This window comes from Pelophylax lessonae (assembly GCF_965119305.1).
Source record: "Pelophylax lessonae genome assembly, chromosome: 7".
NCBI lineage: Eukaryota > Metazoa > Chordata > Amphibia > Anura > Ranidae > Pelophylax > Pelophylax lessonae.
The window spans coordinates 55,133,845-55,157,328 of record NC_138774.1 but is presented as its reverse complement, the minus strand read 5'-3'; the positions used below and the strand labels follow the sequence as shown (position 1 = coordinate 55,157,328).

General features: G+C 44.6%; 1 protein-coding gene across 2 annotated transcripts; it reads left to right on the top strand.

The window, feature by feature from the left end:
- The first annotated feature begins 1,104 nt into the window (after window positions 1–1,104).
- Window positions 1,105–22,851, top strand: LOC309560359 (uncharacterized protein C19orf47 homolog). 2 transcript variants are annotated; one of them, XM_082263986.1, is made up of 8 exons: window positions 1,105–1,227; window positions 1,700–1,787; window positions 7,585–7,684; window positions 17,767–17,842; window positions 21,083–21,217; window positions 21,317–21,463; window positions 22,148–22,218; window positions 22,298–22,851. In XM_082263986.1, the coding sequence occupies exons 1-8, from the start codon at window positions 1,209–1,211 to the stop codon at window positions 22,841–22,843; spliced, it is 1,182 nt and encodes a 393-aa protein (XP_082120112.1). In that variant the 5' UTR covers window positions 1,105–1,208; the 3' UTR covers window positions 22,844–22,851. The 2 variants fall into 2 exon arrangements, with proteins under 2 accessions (XP_082120112.1, XP_082120111.1); XM_082263985.1 differs by having other exon boundaries at window positions 7,585–7,699.
- The last annotated feature ends 633 nt before the right edge of the window (window positions 22,852–23,484 follow it).

The following is a 23,484-nucleotide window of genomic DNA, read 5'->3' as shown; positions in this document are numbered from 1 at the left end:
GATCCCCAGCAGGAGGAAGGAGGTCCTGATTCCCCTATATAGATCTTTATATCTCTAGAGGGATCCCCAGCAGAGGAAAGAGGTCCTGATTCCTCTATATAGATCTTTATATCACTAGAGGGATCCCCAGCAGGAGGAAGGAGGTCCTGATTCTACTATATAGATTCTTGGTTTTCACTAGAGCAGGGGATCCTAATCTTGGGTCCATGGCCCCCTAAGTGGTCCATTGATGAGTTCAGGGGGTCCGTGAGGGTCCGATTCTTAATTAAAAAATTGTTAAGATGATTTACTTTATTCAAACTTTGTGTTTGCCATATGTATGAGGCAATAAACTTTTGTTTTTGTCCCTTCGGATAATTTTGCATGAACAGTTGTGATTGGCTCTCGAAAGTTTGTACTAACGATCAGATTATCGTACGATCGCTTCAAAAGTGGTGTCTTTCATCTGATCTTCTGATTGGCTTTAGAGTTTAGACAAAAAGTTTTAAAACGAAAAATGTTCAACTCAATGGAGCAATTAGGCTAGCCATACATGTTCAATGTTCTGTTAGATTTACCAAAAACCGTATAATATGAGGTCAAAACTAAACAACGCTTTCAATTGTATCCTAAAGGCAGGCCGTTGTACTACATAGTTGAAGCTAAATCTAAAGAAAATTGTATAATGTATGGCCAGCCTTTGTCTTTTTCTGTTTCTACACCAACCCCATTGTGAGCTAGGGCATTGAGTGGTGTGTAATACCTGTACCTTATGATCACAAGTTTCTGCAGGAAGAATTGTTCTTGACGCCCATAGCCACCTATCAGATTCCCCCTTTCATACATGTAGTGCAGGATGGGAAAACAGAAAAGGGCATCTGGTTGCAATGGGGCGAAGTTCTGCACTTTAACAGTCTTCCATGCTTACATGTATCAGAGCTTCATCCCAGTCCTGGCCATAAATAGAGGCGCTATCTATGCATTGAGTCAGGAGTTATTTTAGTCTCCCAGCTGCTGTCCTGTGTGGCTCTGAGTGGGGAGGGGATGCAGCCCGGCCAGCCCACTAAGCTCTTTCTGTATTGATCATCCTCCATCTTTTGTGTTCACTGCTGCCTTCTGCCCTTCATTTTTCTGTATGGAACTATTTTTGTCTATATCTGGATAAAAGATGCTACTTGGAACTTAATATTCCCTGTCTGCCTTTCAGATATCCATTGAGTGGTCCCATCATGGCTTCCGTAACTATGGGTAAGACACAGTTATCAGTATTTCTGTTCTTGTTTAACTATTTACTGACTATTGCTACAATTCATTAAATTGTTTATCACCCTGATATGGGCTGCTCAACATGCAACTTTTAACTTTCTTTTGTTGGGATTGGACATATTAGAATAGCCTCTCCCTGCTTTGTGATTTGACATATGCAGATTGGTAGCCCCCAAGTTTCCTGGCTCCTAGGCATTGTGAAAGATAACAAAATCTACAAGCGGGCACTACCAATTGTTTGGCAACTTTTTTTATTCTGCTTGGGTGGCTGGGCACCATTCTTATATTAAATTTTTAACTGCATTTGATTATGAGTCCTGCTTGCTGTATGATTTCGACATGCGAATTGGCATTCAATGGTAACCCGTGCAAAACATGTCTGCAATGTGCATTAGACACACAGATTTAAACAAGGCCGAAAAGTTCACTTTAAAGTGTTTTTTTATCTTTTCAGCCACCTCAGAGTGGATTGGCTTCTTCAAGGAGGCCGGCATTCCTGCAGGACCTGCTGTCAACTATGCTGTGACATTTGTGGACAACAGGTGAGAAAATATCACTATGCTGCCATGTGGGTAAACAAAGCATTAGAAGTACCGAGAAGAGACAGCTGTTCCGCCTCATTGTCTAGCTCACTCATTCTTCAGTCAACATCCTTCTACTCCTCCAAAGTGAAAATCTTGTTTTAACCACTTAAGCCCCGGAAGATTTTACCCCCTTCCTGCCCAGGGGTTTTTTTTTTTTTTTTTTTTTTCTGCATGAATTTAACGGACAATTGCGTGGTCGTAGGACACTGTACCTAAATGAATTTGATGACGTTCTTTTTTTTCCCCACAAACAGAGCTTTCTTTTGGTGGTATTTGATCACCTGTGCGATTTTTACTTTTTGCGCTATAAACAAAAAAAGAGCGTAAATTTTGCAAAAATAACAATATTTTTCACATTTTTTTTATATAAAATTCCCCCCCAAAAAAATGTAAAAATCAAAATTTTTTAATATTTTTGGCCAATTTGTTTTCTGCTATATATGTTTGGTAAAAAAAAATTGCAAAAAGCGTATTTTGATTGGTTTGCGCAAAAGTTATTGCGTTTACTAACTAAGGGAAAGATTTCTGTCATTTTTGGGTTGTTTTTAAACGCGTAATGGCGGCGATTTTTTTTTTTTTTTGCGGTACTGCGACATTGCGGCGGACAGATCGGACCCTTGACTGACATTTTTGACACTTTTGGGGTTACCAGTGACATTACTGCAGTAATCAGTGCTATACATATGCACTTTTACTGCAAAATGACACTGGCAGGGAGGGAAGGGGTTAACTTTATTGGGGAGGGAGGGGTTAAGTGTGTCCCTAGGGGCGTGCTTTTTACTGTGATTGGCTGTGGCTACTAGTGTAGGAACAGTGATCAACGGTCCTACATAGTAGAACCGTATGATCACTGTTTCTACACAGGGGAGAATGACAGGCGGCTTGTTTACATTAGCCGCCTGACTTTCTCCCTCTGCACTGACGATCGGCGGACATCGGGTCCACTGGTCACACGCACTGACTTCCCTGTGAACGAGCCGCGGCGGGCGCACGCTCGCCCGCTATTGGCTCACAAGGAAGTGACAGGCAAGTGACGTAGATCTATGTCACTCTGCCTGGCCGGGGCTGACCGCCGCAGTATATAGTCGTGCGGCGGTCGGCAACCGGTTAAAGTAAAACCTTTATAGTATGCCAGGCATATCGGGGCGGGGGGGGGGGGGAAGAGAAACTGCAGCCCTTTATTGTCCAAGCTCCAACCTTTTTAATATTTTTAATGTTTTGGATGGGACCCCAGGCTGCGTTTCCTAAAGCTTCCAGCTTAGTACATTAGAAAATGTTTTATGGTACATTTTTAATATAAATAGATTCATATTGTAACTGGTCTTGAAGTGACCCTAAACATTGTATTTTTTATTTATTTTTTTTCTCCAAAAATAGCCCATACACATTTACTACTAAAAGCAGAGCTAGACCAAAAGGGAAGCTCAGTTTTTGTTCGCACCCTCCCCTGCCACATTTGGCAATTTTATTTGGGGAGGAGGGGGAAACGGGTACCTAGTTTTGACATGTACCTGCTCACACTTTCGGGTAGGATCAGCAATCTGCAAGCATTTCTGGCCCCTCCTCTCCCCCCCCCCCCCCCCCCGCTGCTACTTTCTGGGACATACGCAGGTCCCAGAAGATGGCGGGATCATTCAAAAAATGCAGCGCGACCTGTGCAGGCATAGTAGGATACCGGCTGTGAGGCCTGAAGACTTCACTGCCCGTTTCCCTTACTAATGAATTGGCTTTGGGTGGGATCCCTGGACAGGTGAGTATCCTTTTATATTAAAAGCCAGCAGCTATGGTATTTGTAGCTGCTGACTTAAATTTTTCTATTTATTTATTTTTTCTACCATACTAGAGCCCCTCTTTTTAACACCTCCCCCCCCCCCCCCCCAGCCTAAAGCAGATTGACAGCTGGGTGGGTGCTTTCTCCTTCTGAGTGGATGTCATATGATGACCTTTCAGAAGGCAGGGCCAAGCAGCGATGTGATCTGTCACCGGCTGTGTCTCAATCACAGCAAACCACAAGACTGTTGTAAAAGATGGATAGCTTCCTTTCTTGCCATGAATTGTGTACAATTTTGTTGCTACCTGTGAAGAATATTTTTTCCTACTGTCACCAGGCAGTGTTCTTGATCACCGCCATACCAGTTATATGTATATAGCTGCTCAAAAAAATTAGAGGAACACTTTGAAAACACATCAGATCTCAATGGGGAAAATATCATGCTGGATATCTATACTGATATGTACTGGGCAATGTGTTCAGAACTAAAGGATGCCACATCGATGGTAATGACATTTATCAACCTACAGAGGGCTGAATTCAAAGACGCCCCATAAATCAAAGTGAAAAAATGATGCAGCAGGCTAGTCAATTTTTTTGAAATTTCATTGCAGCAACTCAAAATGGTACTCAGTAGTTTGTATGGCCCCCCCACATGCTTGTGTGCATGCCTGACGTCGGGGGCATGCTCCTAATGAGACGATGCATGGTGTCCTGGGGTATTTCCTCCTAGATCTGGAGCAGACCTGAATGGGCTCCTGAACAGACTGAGATGCAACCTGGTGGCGTTGGATGGATATAAACATAATGTTTAATCGGTGTTATAATGGATTTGGGTCAGACAAGCATTCAATGGTATCAATTCCTTCATCTTCCAGGAACTGTCTGCATACTCTCACCACATGAGGCCGGGCATTGTCCTGCACCAGGAGGAACCCAGGACACACTGCACCAGCATAGGGTCTGACAATGGGTCCAAGGATTTCATCCCAATACCTAATGGCAGTCAGGGTGCCATTGTCTATCCTGTAGAGGTCTGTGCATCCCTCCATGGATATGCCTCCTCAGACCATCACTGACTCACAACCAAACCAGTCATGCTGAACGATGTTACAGGCAGCATAACGTTCTCCACAGCTTCTCAAGACCCTTTCATGTCTGTCACATGTGCTCAGGGTGAACCTGCTCTTATCTGTGATAAGCACAGGGCCCCAGTGGCGGACTTGCCAATTCTGGTGTTCTATGGCAAATGCCAATCGAGCTCCATGCTGCTGGTCAGTGAGCACAGGGCCACTAGAGGACGTTGGGCCCTCAAGCCATCCCCATGAAGTCTGTTTCTGATTGTTTGGTCAGAGACATTCACAGCAGTGCCCTACTTGAGGTCATTTTGTAGGACTCTGGCAGTGCTCATCCTGTTCCTCCTTGCACAAAGGAGCACATACCGGTCCTGCTGATAGACTAAGGACCTTCTATGGACCTGTCCAGCTCTCCTAGAGTAACTGCCTGTCTCCTGGAATCTCCTCCATGCTTATGAGACTGCTGGGAGACACAGCAAACCTTCTGGCTATGGCACGTATTGGTGTGCTGTCCTGGAGGAGTTGGACCGCATATGCAACCTCTATAGCTTCCAGGTATGGCCTTGTGCTACCAGTAGTGATACTGACCCTAGCTAAATGCAAAACTAGTGAAAAACAGTCAAAGATGAGTAGGGAAAATAAATGTCAGTGGCCTCCACCTGTAAAATCATTACTGTTTTGGAGGCCGTCTCATAGTTACCCATCTAGTTTACCTGTTGTTAATCAGTTTCAGCTGCTTTGGCATTAATGACATTAACAACCCCCTCTGCTACTTAACTGACCAAATCAATATCCTAGGAGTTGACTTGATGCTATACTTTGGTTAAAAAGTGTTCCTTTAATTTTTTTGAGCAGTGTATAAGTACAGCACTGGTGACGGTATGTATAAAAAAAAGTGCATTTTTCAAAAAACTACAACTTCAAAAAAACCTGCCATGCCTCTTACTACTGAATACCTTGGACTGTCTACTTTCAAAAAGGGTAATTTTTACTGTCCTGACGTTTTATGGCCTCTAAGAAATGAGACCGGCATTTAGTACATCAGGATTGATCAATCTTCAGATATATACCATAGTTTTTGGATTCTATAACTTTCCTACAGACTAATCCGCTGTTTTGGTTTATTTTCACTAAAGAAATGTAGCGGAATACATTTTGGTCTAAGTTTATGAAGAACAATTATTTATTTGCAAAATTTGATAACGGAAATGAAGAAAATGCATGTTTTTTTTTCTTGTGGTTTTTTTTTTTTTTTTCTTTTTTTCCTCTTTTCATTTAGCAAAAAATAAACCCAGTGGTAGGGCTGCACGATTAATCGTTAAAAAATCGCAATCTCGATTCACCCCCCCCCCTCACGATTTAAAATGGTATGTCCCCGATTCTTACTGAGCCGTTCTCTGCTCACCCACAGCTGTCAAAAAAAAGAGCCCCGCAAATGTTTATCCACATTGTTAAGGCTGATTAGATACTAGAAACAAAATTCTTTACAATGTATCTTTTAGATTAAAGGAATTAACTTTTGGCTGTAAGGCTCCATTCACACTACCGTGACTTGTCAAGTCGCGGTCCATGCAGTACTACAGGACCCATTCTAATAGGAGCGACACAAGTCGCTCCGACTTAGAAAAAGGGTCCTGTACTACTTCGGGGCTACCTCGGAGCGACTTGCATAGACATTCATTATATGAAGTCCGTGCAAGTCGCAGTTCACAGGTCGCCCCCGAAGTCGTGCCGCTTCAGTGTGAATGTGGTCTGAGGGAGGGCAGTTTAACCTCTTAAAGACCCAGCCTTTTTCTGACAAGTTAAAATCAGTATTTTTTGCTAGAAAATAACTTGGAACCCCCAAATAGTATATATATTTTTTTTTAGCAGAGACCCTAGAGAATAAAATGGTGATGGTTTCAATCTTTTTTTATGTCGCACTGTATTTGCACAGAAGTCTTTCAAACTCAGTTTTTGTGGGGGAAAAAAACACTTTAATGAATTTAAAAAAACTAAGCAGAAAAGTTAGCCAAATTTTTTGTATAATGTAAAAGATGATGATACGCCGAGAATCGTTATCTTTATTCTAAGCAAAAAAAAAATTGTGATTTCTCATTTTAGATAGCATCGTGCAACTCTACCCAGTGGTGATTAAATACCACCAAAGGAAAGCTCTAGTTGTGTGAACAAAATTAAAAATATTTAGTTTGAGTACAGTGTTGGATGACTGTGCAATTGTCATTCAAAGTGCGACAGCGCTAAAAGCTAAAAATTGACCTTGGCAGGAAGAGGGTAAAAGTGCTCACAGTATTGAAGTGGTTGATAGTCCTGTAATCTATTTTTCATTACATCTTAAAAAAAAAAAAAAAAGTTTGAAGATTTATCTCGGCTGTGAAGAGATGTCCCGTGGGTATCATTGTGTTCAAATCAAGTAACTCTAATCCTATTCGCTCAGCTTAGTTTGCAACTAACTGGTTCAAAACCCCAAATTCATTTCCAATGTTTTCATGTTTTTCACTTTTACTTTTTGGATCAAGTAGGGGAAGGATAGAAACCTCTGTCAGGTTTTATTGCTGTTGGTGTCATTTTTTTTTCTTTTTTTAAGGGAGACTTCCTATCCCCTCGTTTCCCATGACATTACCTTAACCGAAATAAACACAAAGTTGTAACAGTCAGCAGGAAAACCTGACTGAAGTTTGAACCTTTCTTAAACCTGCTAAAAAAAAATAAAATAATGGCTAATGTTCAATTTTAACTGAAGTGTGCACACTTTTTGAAAGGGGTTATAATTGCAGGATTGGCATCAGTGTCTAGCTGGAAGCAGCACCTCAGGATGACAGGGTTGACGCTAATTGGATGCCAATGGGAAAAGAAGGGTCATGCTATTATTAAGACAGAGTTGTGAAATGCATTTTTGTTACCATAGGATCAGCAAGAACATGCTGCTGGATTTAAACAAGGACATCATGAATGAGTTGGGCATAACAGTGGTGGGAGATGTGATAGCCATACTGAAACATGCAAAGGTAGTTCACCAACAGGTAAGTAGAAAATATGGTTCCGTTTTGACCTGCAATTAAGCACTACCTGACCATCCATAGGTTTTTTTTTTTTCTTCCATTCATTGACAGACACCGCTCCATATCTTCTTTGACCCTTGGGTTATGCTGCTCTCCGTAGAAGTAGACGGAAACAAATTTGACTATGCCCCAAGGGCAATCCTAGGGTATGTACCTCCCACTTCCTGCTATATATATATATATATATATATATTTTTTTTTTTTTTTTTCCTGCATAGTCAGGAGTAAGGACCTAGTTCCTTGCTGGGATTTCTGGTCCTGGCATTTTTTTCCTTTTTTTTTTTTTTTTCATTTAAAAAAAAAAAAAAAAATTTTCTTATTTTTTTTTTTGTTCCTGTGAGAACTGCAATCAACTACCGGACTGGGCGACGCACTGGATATCCTAAATCCTTATGGTCTTCCCAGTCCCATAGCCTCACTGGACAGGGGCTGGCCGGCGAGTGAAACACCTCGCAAGGACGCATAGCCCTGGTCACGGCCTGAGTCTCCGCATACCTCCATTCCGAGATGGTGCGGTGGACTACCCGGTGTGGTATGATAAGTAGTGTGTCCCCCCACCTCTTTCTCCTCCAGGTGTGTGTGTCCTGCAGTGATGGGCTGGAGGGGGTGGGAGCGTGCCACTGGTGGCTCACAAAAAACTTTTACATACCTGGAGGGCCACTGGGGGTCCTAGGCGCTACCGTTTTCCTGTGGATGGCTGTTCTGTAGCTTCGGCGGCCATGTTTTCGGAGTTTCCCAATGAAATCAATGCGGCGGCCATTTTCTTGTAGCCTGTTAAGCGGTGATGTGACATTGGGCTTCTAGTGGTGGTGTCGACATTTCCTCCTTCTCTCTGATCGCCGTATGGCAAGCAGCTTGGTGCTGTGCATCCTTCCCTAAGATTTTGGTGGGGATTCCCTGTGGGGTACAGTTCCCTTTTTCTGCTAGCAGTGCCGCTGGTGTGCTGGGACTTTTAGTACTACCACTGCAGTGGTGGAGGGGGGTTTTATTGCACTTTCTTTCACACTATTGCGGGCGGCCTCCGGGTTAACCATGGAGGCCCTGGAGCACATGTCACCACCTGACCCACTCTCGGAAGCTGCGGGACCCTCTGGGTCTCAGCCTGCCCTGATGGCCATGATGGCGATCCTGCAGTCATTAGTGTCAAAAGTAGATATGGCCATTTCAAAGCGGCCTAGCAAGAAGCGCCCTTCACCTGTCTCCTCTGCCTCCTCAGATTCTGAGGTGTATTTGGCCGCTTGAGTCAGCCCACTTGGTCTGCATCCACGCAACCTGGGTGCTTTGACAGCGAGGATGAATCCTCTTCCACTGCAGCCACGCCTAAAAAGGCACTTGTGGAGGCACTGATTGTAACAGTGCGGGAAACTTTTAAATTGAAAGACACAGCTAATGCTGCGTAGGTACAATTTGGTACCCGCAGACCATCTAAGGTGTTTCCTTTTCCTGCCTATTTCGATGAGATTGTCGCAAGTCAGTGGGGATCCCTGAAACGCAAGGTTGGGATACCAAAGCAATTCACTAGGAGGTATCCTTTTGAAGAAACTGACAGTTCCACCGATGGTGGATTCTCAGGTTTTCAGATTGAATAAAGCCACGCTTCTTCCGGTGGAGGATTCCCCATCTTTTAAAGACCCAGTGGAAAAGAGAGCTGAATCTCTGGTCCGATACCTTTTTTACACCCTGGCCGGCTCAATGCTGAGACCAGTGTTTTCCATCACCTTGGTCTCCCAGACCTTAATGGCATAGGCAAAGCTTCTGCGCCAGGATTTGAAAGGGGGTCAACATCCTCCTGAGTTGGCAGATCATTTGATACAGGGGTTACAGTATATCTGTGATTCCTCTCTGGATGCGGCCCCTTTAGCCTGCAGAGCGTCTGTGACCGCTGTGGCACTTAGCGCATGATTTGGCTGAAATTCTAGTCTGGGGACCAGGCTTCCAAAAAGGTGTTGACTGATCTCCCTTTTGTAAGAGACCGCCTGTTCAGGGCTTCTATGGAAGAGACTATTAAAGGTCTTGGGGGAGGTAAGAGTACTCTGCTTCCACAGGTTGCAAAGAGCCTCGTCATAAATGTGGTCCTTTCTTCTTGGCTCACAAATGGCTCTTTCGTCCCGCGGGCCAGGACAAGGGATAACCCGTAACTTCGTGGGGGGTTACCAAGAGGCCTTAGGAGTCAAAAGCTGGTTCCGCAGACAAGCCCTCCTCTGCCTGAAGGGGTGCCCTCACCTGTATCTGGGGTGGGGGGGACGTCTTCGCTTCTTTCCAAACCTGTGGACCTCTCTCATTCAAGACAAATGGATCCGCGAGTTGATTGGGTCCAGTTACAAGATCGAGTTGCCTCCGTCAAGGTTCTTTCCTTCCAAGTTGTGCCTATCCCCGGATCGGCTGCAGGGCCATTATGGGGCGGTGCAGGATCTGCTATCACAGGGAGTAATTGTCCCAGTTCCAGAGTTGGAACGTTTTCAGGGATTTTATTCAAATCAATTTACTTTTCTCAGGAAGGAAGGCAAGGTCCGTCTGATCTTGGATCTCAAGACCCTGCATCGCTTTGTGCAGGATCCAAAACTATGGATGGAGTCCATTTGCACGGGGGTGGCATCCTTCATCAAGGGGATTTTCTAGCCTCTCTCAATATCAAGGACACTTGCCTTCATATCCCAATATATGTAGGGCACCAGCGTTTTTTTTCGCTTTGCCGCGGGAGAGGAACATTATCAATTCATGGCGTTACCCTTTGGTTTTGCCTCTGCTCCTCGGGTGTTCAAAAAAGTGTTGGCCCAGGTGTTAGCCTTGCTCAGGCAGAGGGGGATCGCGGTACTGGCGTACCTGGACGATCTTTTTCTGCGAGCAGAGTCTCCGCCTGTCTTAAGACTATCTGGACGTCACTGTTCGAATTCTGCAAGAGTTCCGCTGGACGCTGAATTTTCAGAAATCAGTTCTGATTCCGTCCAGCAACCTGGCCTACCTGGGCCTGACTTTGGATTCACCCTCAGCCAGGGTGTTTCTTCCGGAGGCAAATCTGCTGAAGTTGCAGCATGCGATTTCGGCTCCTGTTGTCCAACCCTTGGTCGTCGATTAGCACTTGTGTGCAAGTGCTGTGCTTGATGGTCTCCACCTTCGAGGCAGTTCCGTTTGCTCAGTTCCATACCAGGCCTCTGCAAAAGGAAGTTCTTACCAAATGGGACAAGAATCCTCAATCTCTTGACAATCTGAGCCGGGGTGCAAAGGGGATCCTTGCTTCGGTGGCTCCGTTCCCCGGCGCTTCAACAAGAGAAGTCCTTTCTCCCCTTGTACTAGGCAGTGGTTAACATGGAAGCCAGCCTTTCCGGGTGGGGGAGGTGTCTTGAGCACAGATTTGGCTCAAGGGGTTTGAACTCGGATCATCAAGCGGGCAACAAAAGTGCTCTAGCAGCCAGAGAAGTAGCCAGCATTCTAAGGTGGGCTGAACAATATGTTCCAGCCCTCTCTGTTGTGCACATTCCAGGGGTGGAAAATTGGCAGGCAGACTACCTCATTTGGCAGGCCCTGAGTCTTGGCGAATAGTCTCTTCACCTGGAAGTGTTTTCAACAACTGTCTTCGGTGGGGGACACCAGATGTGGACCTGTTAGGCCTTTCGTTTCAACAGGAAGGTTCAGAGGTTTGTGGCAAGATCTCTGGATCCTTTAGCTGACGCCGCCAACTCTATGGTGGCCCCTTGGGGTCCGTATCGTCTGATTTACGCTTTTCCTCCACGACAGCGCCTGCGCAGAATCGAGGCAGAAGGGATTCCAGTCGCTCTGGTGGCTCCAGACTGGCCTCGCCAGTCTTGGTATGCAGGCCTCGTAAGGCTGGTAGCCAATGTTCCTTGGAGACTCCCTCTCAGAGAAGATTTTTGTCTCAAGGGCCGATCTTCCATCCTGCCTTACGGTTTTCGCTTGAATGAAGACATTGTGTTGCCTTCCTTGTGCCCTAAGCCAACATATCCCTCAACATATCCTAACGAAATTGCTTTGCATTCCCCGGATGTGGTTCAGGCAATGAGGGTATACCTTACGGCGCCTCAGTCGCTTCAAAAATCTGATTCCTTGTTTGTCCTTACGGCTGGATCTCGTAAGGGGTAGGCCGCATCTGCTGCGACCATTTTCAGATGGATCAGGCAGACGGTGGTGCGGACCTATTTCATTAAAGGTCAGGCTCCTCCTTTCCCCCTTAAAGCGCATTCTACAAGGGCACTTAGTGCCTCCTGGGCTTTCCGTCATCAGGCATCAGTGGTTCAGGTGTGCAAAGCGGCCACCTGGTCGTCTGTGCATGCATTCATCAAGTTTTACAAGGTGGATGTAATCTCATCTGCAGATGCTACGTTGGGCCCCAAGTTTTGCAGGCTGCTGTTGCAGAGGTTCCTGCCTCTTGAGGGTGTATTGTTTTTTCCTGGTTTACATGGTTGGCTATGTTTTAGCCCTTTTTGGGAATTCTGTGCATTGCTGTGTTCTTCCCACCCCTCATGTTGATGCTGCTTTGGGACGTCCCAAGGGTCCAGAAGATATGGAGCTGTGTCCGTCAATGAACGAAAGAGAGAACTGGATTTTTGTTTTACCGTAAAATCCTTTTCTCTGATGTTCATTGAGGGACACAGCAACCACCCCTCTGAGTTGGGTTTATGTATTCTTCTGACACTGCTTGTTACAAAACGAAAGTCCTATAGCAGGAAGTGGGAGGTATACCCCCTAGGACTGCCCTAGGGGAATAGTCAAATTTGTTTCCACCTAGTCCTACTCCTATGGAGAGCAGCGTAACCCAAGGGTCAAAGAACATATGGAGCTGTGTCCGTCAATGAACCTCAGAGAAAAGGATTTTGCGGTAAGACAAAAATCCCAGGTTTTTTTTTTTTTTTTTTTTTCTTATGATTCATTCCAGATTAACAGTTATCAGTTTGACTAACTCCTTGAGAAACCGGTTTTTCAACTTTTTCATGACAATTTGTCCATAGCAACCAGTCACCTTGTCTTCTTAAGCTGCAGGGCAAAACAGACAACTTTGCCTTTATGTAACCACTTTAATTTCAAGGTAATCTTACATGTGAAGATGTATATAGTACTAGATGACAACATTTAACGCTTCCCTACACTCAGGGCACACAATAAATAACAGGAACTATGCCAGCTTGTTCCAATGCCAGAACTTTCTATCTGTCTAAATATTTTTTTACCTTTCTTAGATTGCATAAATTGGATACAATGATTTAAGAACCCCCCCCCCCCTTCTTCTTCTTTCTTCTTTTTTCTTTTTTCTCTTCAAATAGGCACTGTGCTGTTGTTTTGTTGAAAGATATGCAGTGAGTGATCAATGGGGTGGAGTGTTGATATAGAAAGATATATAGGGTTTGGCCTTTTAAAGCTGGTTTTGTCATTGTAGCTGAGTCACTCAAAAGCATAGATTAGAGGGCTGCGTTTTGTTTTCTTCAGGGACACGCAAGCAAAGTGAACACAAGAAGGTATAATCTGACTGGAGGAGTACTTTCAGAGAAATGGCTATTTTTAGTTTATGCGTGTGGATTTATTTGGGAGCCAGCAGCCTGTAGAAATCCATGTCAGGAAGTCAGACACCACAGCTATATACCTGTAATGGCACATCTGAGTGAGTGGTCGCTGCGTGCAGGAATGGATGAGTGGCCCTGGAAGCAGACGGTTCGCTAGTCTGATATGGGGTTACAGATGTGCAGCTGACAGCCTGACATTGATTTGTATAGGCTGCTTGTTCTACCTGTATGCAATGCCTGTGGACTCCTGGGTACGGAATAACGCTAGATTCTGGTGCTGTATGACCCAAATGCACCTGTTTTACATGATCATTTACACTTGCATCGACTTCAACACAACATGCTTTTTTGTTGTGTTTTTGATGCTTCTGCAGTGCTTTTTTTAACCGCCTCCCGTAATGACAGGGGCAGGGTGGCTCTCTCGTTCTTGGATGATGTCATGAGATTATCACACTCTCGCCACGCCTGTGCTCCCCAGGAGGCGCGTGACGATCATAGATACAGCGCATTCCCAATCTCGGTAAAGAGCCAATGACTGACTAGGTTCTTTACCCATGTGATCAGCTGTGTCCAGTCACAGTTGATCTCATGTAAATAAGGAAATGTAGTCATCCACTTTCCTCTCCTCACACTGACAGTGCGGGAGGAGAGGGGAACCGATCGGGAGCATTTTCCCACAGGGAAACCTGCACAGATAATCAGGGAACTGATCATCAGTGCAGCCCAAACTGTGCCCATCAGTGATGCCAGTCAGTGCAGCCTCATTAGCGCCTATCGTGAAGGAGAAAAATTACTTTTAAAAATTTTTCTAACAAAGTAAGGAAAACTTTTCTTCTTTCTTTATAAATTTCATTTGGGTACAGCGTTGCATGACCGAGCAATTCTCCATTCACAGTGTGACCAGCGCTGAAGGCTGAAAATTCGGGTGAAAGTGCCCAGTATTGAAGTTGATAAAGCTTGGCAGGAGTCGTGTGCGTGCGCTGACATCTCATACCTGCAATTAGGGCTGCAACTAACAATTATTTTCATAATCTTTAGATGGCCGATTTTATTGTTTTTAGATTATCAGATAACCTTAAAGTGTGTTTGTATAATTTAGTCAATATGTAAAGTTTAAAAAAAAAAAAAAACCAATTTATTCCTAAATATCTGTAAGCAGTGTTAAATAGAAATAACCCAACTATATGGTTAGGGAGCAAAGTCTCTAATCCACTCTGAGAATAACAGACAGAAAAGAGATGCTGTATTTACTATTAGAGGTTGAAGCTGGTAAATATCCTCAGACTCAAAAATCAAATTTTTTATTTAAAGAAAAACCAAATGAAAGACTGTTTTGCCGATTTTTCAGACAGCACTGTAATATATTATGTAATAAAGACTCCCTTGTCATACGCGGGTGGCTTTGATAAAAGCTACCTGCGCCTGCTGTCACTGCCATGCAAGAATGTTCGTTCAGTTTTTTGAACGGTAGTGGGGTCAAATCGACGCTCGTTTCGACCACAGTGAAAGGAAAATTTAAAGGAGCAGAATAGAAAACTTTTTGGTCAAAGGAATTGCATCATTTTAAATGTTAAAAGCAAGTGAAATTTTCAACATATTTTCAGCGAATGTACAAACATTTTTCATATGAATATTCTCGTCCGAAAATCGATGTATTTATGGCCAGCATAAGACTCTTTTCACCCCTATGCAGTTTTCTTTTGATTCGTTTCTGCAGGGCTTCTTGCTGTGCGTTTTTTACACAATTGATTTGCATTTTTTTTTTTTTGGCCAATTTGTTGGGCAGATTAAAAAAAACGAATTGTGGCCAAAACTCACTACATGCTTTTCTGCAGCTTCTCTATTGAAGTTTATTGAACCAAAAAAACAAAAAAAAAAGCACAGTTTTCCGTTCAAAAAGTCCTTGACGTTTACCAAATACTCAGCGGCTGAAAAAAGCATAGATGTGAACGTGTCCCATAGAAAGCCATGTTAAATGAACTGTAGTGCCTTTCTGTAAAAAGCACCAAAAAACGCATAGGTGTGAACAAGGCCTAAGCTGTTTAGTAGCAGCAGCATGCTTTTTTTTAATTATTTTTTTTTTTATCAACTGTCATAATGGGGTTAAAAAAAAACGAACATTCGTCCTTTTTTATAGTACAAAAAGAGCAGATAATCGCTACTATAAAGGGTTCATTTATACTGCGAATCAGCGAAAGTAATAAAATATATCATACTTTTATATCCTATATGAGAATAAATACACTCAGGATATATGGGCATTTTAACTAGGAGTCAGACATGAAGCTATATGAAGGGTGGAAAATAAATGTATATATAATTTATTAGGGATAGACCCAGTACTGGCCGATATTGCCGATTGCTGTGGGTATCGCAGCCATAAACCCACCCACAGCAGCCCTGTACCAGCCAGCCAGAGGCCCTGTACCAGCCAGCCACAGGCCCTGTACCAGCGAGCCACCCACCCTCCACAGGGTGCCAGCCACCACAGAATACACCACCACCACAGAATACCAGACAGCCAGCCACCCACAGGCCCTGTGCCAGCCACCCACAGGCCCTGTACCAGCCACCCACCACAGGGTGCCAGACAGCCAGCCGCTCACCTACCACAGAGTGCCAGCCAGCCACCCGCCACAGGATGCCAGCAATTAAGCATTAAAACATGGGTGTCCAACTTTTGGCTTCTCTGGGCCACATTGAGTGTAGAGAAATTTTCTCGGGCCGCATATAAAATATATACTTTAGTTAAGGTATACAAGTAATAAAATGCTGCTGCACCCTTCCCGCGCCGCCACGCCCCCGCACTAATTTAACACAACTAGAGGATGATCAAATTAAATGGAATCCGTATACAGAGGTTTAATTCTTCTGAGCGATAATAAAGGAACACTCTAACCACCATGACCACTTCAGTTATTAAAAGTGGTCATGGTGGTAAGAGTCAGAAACACTGCACATGCTCTCCCCCCCCCCCCCCTCCCCTCTGAGGCAGCCTCTGCCTACCGTTAGTTGGCAGCTGTTGTGGCCGTGCCCCCAACCTGACTTCCTTCCTCCCCAGCAAAAAAAGAAATGATATGCCTTTTAGAACCACTTACTCCCTGCCCAGGACTACATGTCCCATGAGGCATTGCTCTGCACACACTCACAGGTTCTCAGGCACTTACATGTATGGATGGTGTACTGAGTTGCATGTGTGCTGCTCTGTGTCTTCTGACATGTATGGGCGCGGGCGGTGTACTGAGTTGTATGTGTGTTTCTCTGTATTTCCTGACATGTAAACAAATAATGCTTTCTGTATGCAGGCCAACTAATCAGCTGACCATCTAATCGATTATGAAAATAGTTGACAACTATTTTCATAATCGATTAGTTGTCGATCAATCGATTAGTTGTTTCTGCCCTACCTGCAATACCTCCAAACGAAGCTAAAACTCAATTAAAGCCTCTCAAAAGCTGTAGGAGCTTCAAGCAAGTTTTCTCATAGACTTCAATGGAGGCTTTGAAGCACCACTAAAGCAAAATGGGGTATCATTTTTGAAGCAGAAGCAAAGGAAAAATGTGAACAGGATTGTAAGCTAACCATTTTATTTAGTGACTGGTGCTTTGACTGGCATTCAGAGAGCTTTAAAAAAGTGTGTTTAAAGCAAGTGTAAACAAGCTCTTACTGTGTTTTTTTATTTTTTTTGTTTTTCCCCTGTGACTTTTAGCCCCGTTCACACTGGGGCGACCTGTCAGGCGACCTGGTCGCCTGACAGTTCGCCTGGCATAGAGAAGCTGTGGACCCGTTCTAATAGGAGCGACACAAGTCGCTCCGACTTAGAAAAAGGGTCCGGAGCTTCTTTGGGGCGACCTGCATAGACTTCAATGTTATGAAGTCCGTGCCGGCCGCTCCGAGGTCGCAGTGCGAGCAGCGCGCCGCGACCTAAGAGGTCGCCCCGGGAAGTAGCGTCGCCCCAGTGTGAACGGGGCCTTACAGATTTTCTGACTAACATGTACTCTAAATCTAGAGGAGACCATGTGATTTTTTTTTATTGAGTCTGGAATTTAACCTCATACAGGTTCACTTTACTGAGGGTCCCACCAACTGCACATGCTTACCCTTCCTTCCCCCATTGCTTTTTTCAGCCATCCGAACCAAAGAAATTTAGCAGCGTGGCCGCTTGGAGATTACCTGGATTTGAGATCTATCCCTGCCCCATGTGACAGCACTGGGTGCCTGAACAACAAATTATCAGGCACCAGCATTAGCACTTGGGAGGTGGAGAGTGTTGTATACTTCTCCATACCTAGAAGAACTGGTTGCCAAAAGCAGTGGAGGGAGAGCAAATAGAGAGTGCTGCTGGTGGGCCTGCATTATTTGCGTGGGCAAAGTACAGGTTTTTTTTTTTTTTAAATGGGTTGTCTGTGACAAAATGTGTATAATGGCAAAAATAGCAGGAATTGCAGCATGCAAGGAAAGCTATTTGTTGGATTTAACTAGCTAACTTTATTTTTATTTTGTGCTTCCTATAGGATATTTGTAAAGCTGTGACTGAGCCTTCTAACCAGACCAGCATGCAGAATGAACTACGGAGGAATGCTAATAGCCGTAAGTTAATTTAAACACTGTTTAATTGTGCAGTCTTTAAAATTATGTTAATTGAAATGAGCTATATGGTATAAAGTGCCTTGAAAAAAGTATACATACCCCTTGACATTTTGTCGTTACAACCAAAAACGTACATGTATTTTATTCGGGGTTTTATGTGATAGACCAACACAAAGTGGCACATAATTGTGAAGTGGAAGGAAAACGATAAATGGTTTTCAAAATGTTTTAAAAATATACATCTGAAAAGTGTGGCGTGCATTTATATTCAGCCCCCTTTTACTCTGGTACCCCTAACTAAAATCTAGTGGAACCAATTGCCTTCATAAGTCACCTAATTGGTAAATAGAGTTCACCTGTGTATAATTTATTCTCAGTATAAATACAGCTGTTCGGTGAAGCCCTTAGAGGCTTATTAGAGAACTATAGTGAACAAAGAGCATCATGAAGACCAAGGAACACACCAGACAGATCAGGGATAAAGTTGTGGAGAAGTTTTAAGCAGGGTTGGGTATAAAGAAAATATCCAGAGCTTTGAACATCTCACAGAGCACTGTTCAATCCATCATCCGAAAATGGAAAGAGTATGGCACAACTGCCAACCTACCAAGACATGGCCGGGCAAGGAGAGCATTAATCAGAGAAGAAGCCAAGAGGCCCATGGTAACTCTGGAGGAGCTGCCGAGATCCACAGCCCAGGTGGGGGAATCTGTCCACAGGACAACTATTAGTCGTGCACTCCACAAATCTGGCCTTTAGGTCCGGTTCACACTTATGCGATGCGGGAAGGCTGCGAATTCGCTGCCTGTTCCCGCATCGCACACGCACCCCCGGCAGTTCACACTGCCATATGCGATACGCTGGGGGTGTCAATGTAATCTTAACGACACCCCCAGTTTGATCGCATATCGCAGTGCGATCTTGCAGTTCGCACAGGATCGGATCGCACAAGTGTTAACCGCTGTGCGATCCGATCCTAATGCGGCTGCCAAAAAGGGTCCTGTGCGAGTTTGCTGCGGGTGCGAATTTAGCCATACAAAGTGTATGGCTAAACTCGCACCGCATAGCCGATCGCATGTAATGAAGGAGCAGTGCGCTCCGACATTACATGCGAACCCCGCACTCGCATAAGTGTGAACAGGGGCTTATGGAAGAGTGGGAAGAAGAAAGCCTGACTGATTCTTTCCAGCCCTCTCAAACTTCTGCCACAACTACTGTGTAGGATTCAGGCAGAAGGGATTCCGGTCATTCTAGTGGCTCCAGACTGGTCTTGCCGGTCTTGGTATGCTGGTCGCCGATGCTCCTTGGGAACTTCCTCTCCGGGAGGATCTGTCGTCCCAAGGACCAGTCTTCCATCCTGCCTTACAGTCACTGGCTTTAATGGCTTGGCTGTTGAACGCCAGGTGCTGAAGGGTGGAAATTTGTTTGAATCTGTGACTCCGACACTGTTAAAAGCTTGGAAATCTGCCTCTAGGAAGATCTACCATCGTACGTGGAAGACGTACATTGTGTGGTGTGTCTCTTGGGGTTTATCCTCCCTCCTTCTCGGTGGATTGGATCTTAACCTTCCTTCAACTGTGGGTTGAACAAAAATTTGGCCTTAAGTACCATCATGGGCAGGTATTGAGTTTTTTTTCCGACTACCTTTTGGCCACACACTCCCTGGTGCGTAACATTTCTTCAGAGTGTCCGACATTTTTGGTTCCTTCAGTGTGGGCTCCGTTGCCACTCTGGAATCTTAATGTGGTGCTTTCAGCTCTACTTAAGCTTCTCTTTTTAAATATTTGGAAGGTTTCCCTGCTTATATTGCCCCAGAAGATGGCTTTCTTTGGTGGCTATTATCTCTGCATGCAGGGTGTCAGCACTAGCGGCGTTATCCTGTCATTCCCCTTATGGTGCTTCAAAAGGATAAGGTGCTGCTTTGCCTCTGTCCGTCATTCCTTCCTAAGGTGGCCTTTTATTGTCATTTGAATGAAGACATTGGTTTGCCTTCCCTGTGTCCCAGGCCTAAACATCTGAAGGAAATTGCCTTGCATGTCTTGGATGTGGTCCGAGCAATTAGGGTGTACCTGGCAGCTACGGAGTCTGTTAGGAAGCCAAACTCTCTATTTGCGCTCACGGACGGACCTCACAAAGGGTTGTCCGCTTCTTCTGCAACCATTTCTAGATGGATCAGACAGGTGGTGGTTCAGCCTTATTGCATTAGGGGTCAGGTTCCTCCTTTCCTTGTTTAGGTGCACTTTACTAGGTTGCTTAGTGTCTCCTGGGCTTCCCGTCTTCAAGCGTCAGTGACGCAGGTTTTGCAAGGCAGCCACCTGGTCATCGGTGCACACTTTTACAAAATTTTTTTGTAAAGTGGTTGTGTTGGCATCTGCGTATGCTTCTTTTGGCTGCAAGGTTTTGGCTGCAAGGTTTTGCTGGCTGCGGTTTAGAGGACCTGGTCCTCTTTGAGGGTGTATTGTTTTTCAGGTGAACTCCAGTTGTTTATGGTTGAGCTCTGTTGCCTGTTGGCTAGGGTTAGCCTTGGGAATTTTTTTCTGATGTTTTTTTCAACCCCTGTTTAACACTGCTTTGGGATGCACCAATGGTTAAGAATCAGGAGCTGTGTCCGTCAATGAACGAAAGAGAAAATGGGATTTTTGACTCATTGACAGACACAGCACCCACCCTTCTGCGAAGTTGGCTTTCTTCTGACACTGCTTGTAACAAAACTGAGTGGGTATAGCTGAGAATGGGTGTATACCCCCTGGGACTGCCCATAGGCGTAGTCAAGCTTTTTCCTGCCTTGTGTCCTACTCCTGTAGGGGGTAGTATAACTCAATGGTTAAGAAGAATCAGGAGCTGTGCCAGTCAATGAACATCAGAGAAATGGATTTTACAGTAAGTCAAAAATCCCTTGTGTTTTTTTTTTATTCCAGACTACCCATGTAAAGGAGATACTAGTTTCCACTGCATTCCAACCAACCACCCCATCTATTGTTTTCATTATAGGATTTTTGCAGAAATATGGTTTGTCCTGCAGAACTGATGAATATTTAGGAATGAGGTGCTTAATGTTTTAAAATATGTGAAAGGTGCTACGTTCTTTTATTTTTATTATATCTGCACCTGCATATATATCTTTAGTAGAGCTCCCTGAGCCCTGAAAATGATTGATTCCAAAGGTTCTTCTAAAAAAGCTGCTGTGCAAATTATCGCCTTTTTTTTTTTTTTTTTCTCTCAATGTTTCTTTTTTGTTAGCAGCCACAAGAATGATTGCAAACAGTCTAAGTCGAGACTCTCCTCCATCTACCCCTGTCCGCAGACCTGAATCAAGCACATCCAAGATCTCTGTTACAGTCTCCAACAAAGTGGCTCTAAAGAATGCACAGTCAGGTAGTTTGTGTGTAATTCAGGCAAACAAATTATTAAGTATTATTGCATAGGTATATGCCAATTTTACATTTTTGTCCTTTGGCCATCCTCTCTCTGTAGCTGGGTCTTCACCTACAGCTGACACTGCAGAGGTTCCAGTAAAACGTCGCAGGGTGACGTCCGAGATTGAAGGGAAATATGTCATTAATATGCCAAAGGGGACCACACCTCGGACAAAGAAAATTCTGGAAGAACAGGCAGCTAAAAGTGAGTGTTTGGTGCCAGCTCGTAAAACTGTTTACTGACTGAGATGTACTGTCTTGCGGGTTATTTTATAAAAGTATAAAAGAGGGGAAACAAGGCTGTGAAACCATCTTTGATTGGCATATTTTGTAAACCGGTGTTACCAGTTTTTCCTCTATCACTGGAATGCAGGCAATTTACAGGATATTATAGTAGGAGTTCAGGATTTTTTAAAAAAACCTTCATGCTCACATAGGTGGATGCAGCATCTGTCCCCCTCTGCCTCTTAAGACTGAGAACTGAGTGATCAAAGACTGCTGATCGCTCAGTTCAGTCTTCAGTGAACAGAAAGCTAGTGACTATCAGTCGCCGGCTCTCTGCGCTGCCCCTCCAGTGCTCACTGGAGTGCCAGGCTGTGGAGAGGGAGGAGCAGCTGCTCTCAAGGGCTCGCTGAGAGGCTGAGCCTGCTGCTGGTCCAGGCATGTGGGTGGATCCCAACATTAAAGTCGGGATCGATCTGGAGCCTGGGACTGACTGAGTGATGTCAGCTGACAGCGACCTTTAGCCTGCTGTCGAATGAAAGGGGTCACAGGATTCTAGAAGACACTTTGGACAACCTTTTATAAAATACATGGCAATCTCTAGAAGAATACATCAGGCCCAGTTTTGTGGCAACAAGTTTATTTTTATTTTGTGACCATGTTGTAGGTTTCACCAGAACGTCAGTCTTTGACAGACTGGGAGCAGAGAGCAAAGCGGACACAACAACCGTAACAAAGGTGAGTAGAAAGTGCTTATGGGAGGCAGCTACCTTTTGATAATGCTCATGTATTCATGGCTTACTTTGTGCTTTTACAGCCCACTGGAGTCTTTAGCCGTTTGGGTGATGCACTTGGTGAAGATCATTCAGCAGAGAGCGATGAAGATGGCAGTGTTCTGCAGTATGCTGGTGTACTTAAGAAAAAGGCTACCACCATTATTCGAGAGAAGCTTACTCCTGGGGTTACTGTGAAGGCCAAAGCCACAAGCTCTGAACCAAAGCCTGCCATCACCACCATTAGGAGACTTGCCACAAAGCCCCCTGCAAGTGCCCCTGCCAAGCTCACCACTCAAAAGATCAGTTTAGCACAACGGCTTGGCACAGTCAAAAAAGCCAACCCAGAGGAAGAAAGAAAGAGAAAAGTGCCCTCGGCTGCAATGGTGAAGCGTTTGGGAAAGCCGCACTCTGAAGCTCAAGACAGCAAAGTTAGCAGTAGCAAGCCACCCCCAACAGCTTTTAAAATTACCATCAAGCGGACTGTTGGAAACCCTCGCGTGACCAGTTCTAGCGATAACAGCAGTGCTCGGATGGACAATACCCGCAGTGTAAGCGTTTTTAAACGGTTAGGAAGAAAATCAGTATAAAGTGCAAACTGTTTTCTTTATCGTATGTTACAAGACACAGGTTAATGTTCAGGAACTATTGTTATGCTCCCACCTTCGGGAGATTGAACACTGGCACAACTGTTAGGGCAGCCCTGCATAACCCCTCCCATTCCCAACAAGCCACTTTTTTGCTAGTGTCCTTGGAAGATGAATGGGTTCTCTCAGCTCCTTCTTCTTTCTTTTTTCTCAAAGTTTTTTATTTTTCTAGCAGGTTTTTTCAATGGCTGCTGAATACCCAGGGCTTGCTTTGCAGCTTTCCAGATGAACCGATCCTCGGTATAGCATAGGAGCCCATCCCTGGACCCTGCTGTGAAGAAGAAGCTGGCTTGGCCTGTAATGTGCCTTTGTGCACTGGACACTGTTGGGCACCAGCTATTTAGTGTGGGTTAGAGCTGCTGAGTGCTCCACTAATCCAGGGATGTGATTTACATTTTGTTGTTTCCCTGTCTCTGAATACTCCTGTGAGAGTATGCCCACTGAGAGGGCGAAGTCTGGTGGTATCCTGCATCCTGCCTGTGTTGTCACTTGGAAGGTGAGGTTTGCACCAACAGTGGTGAATCCCTGAGGTGAATACCTTACTTTGGATATATTCCCACAAAGGGTTAAACAGTGCTGCCAGC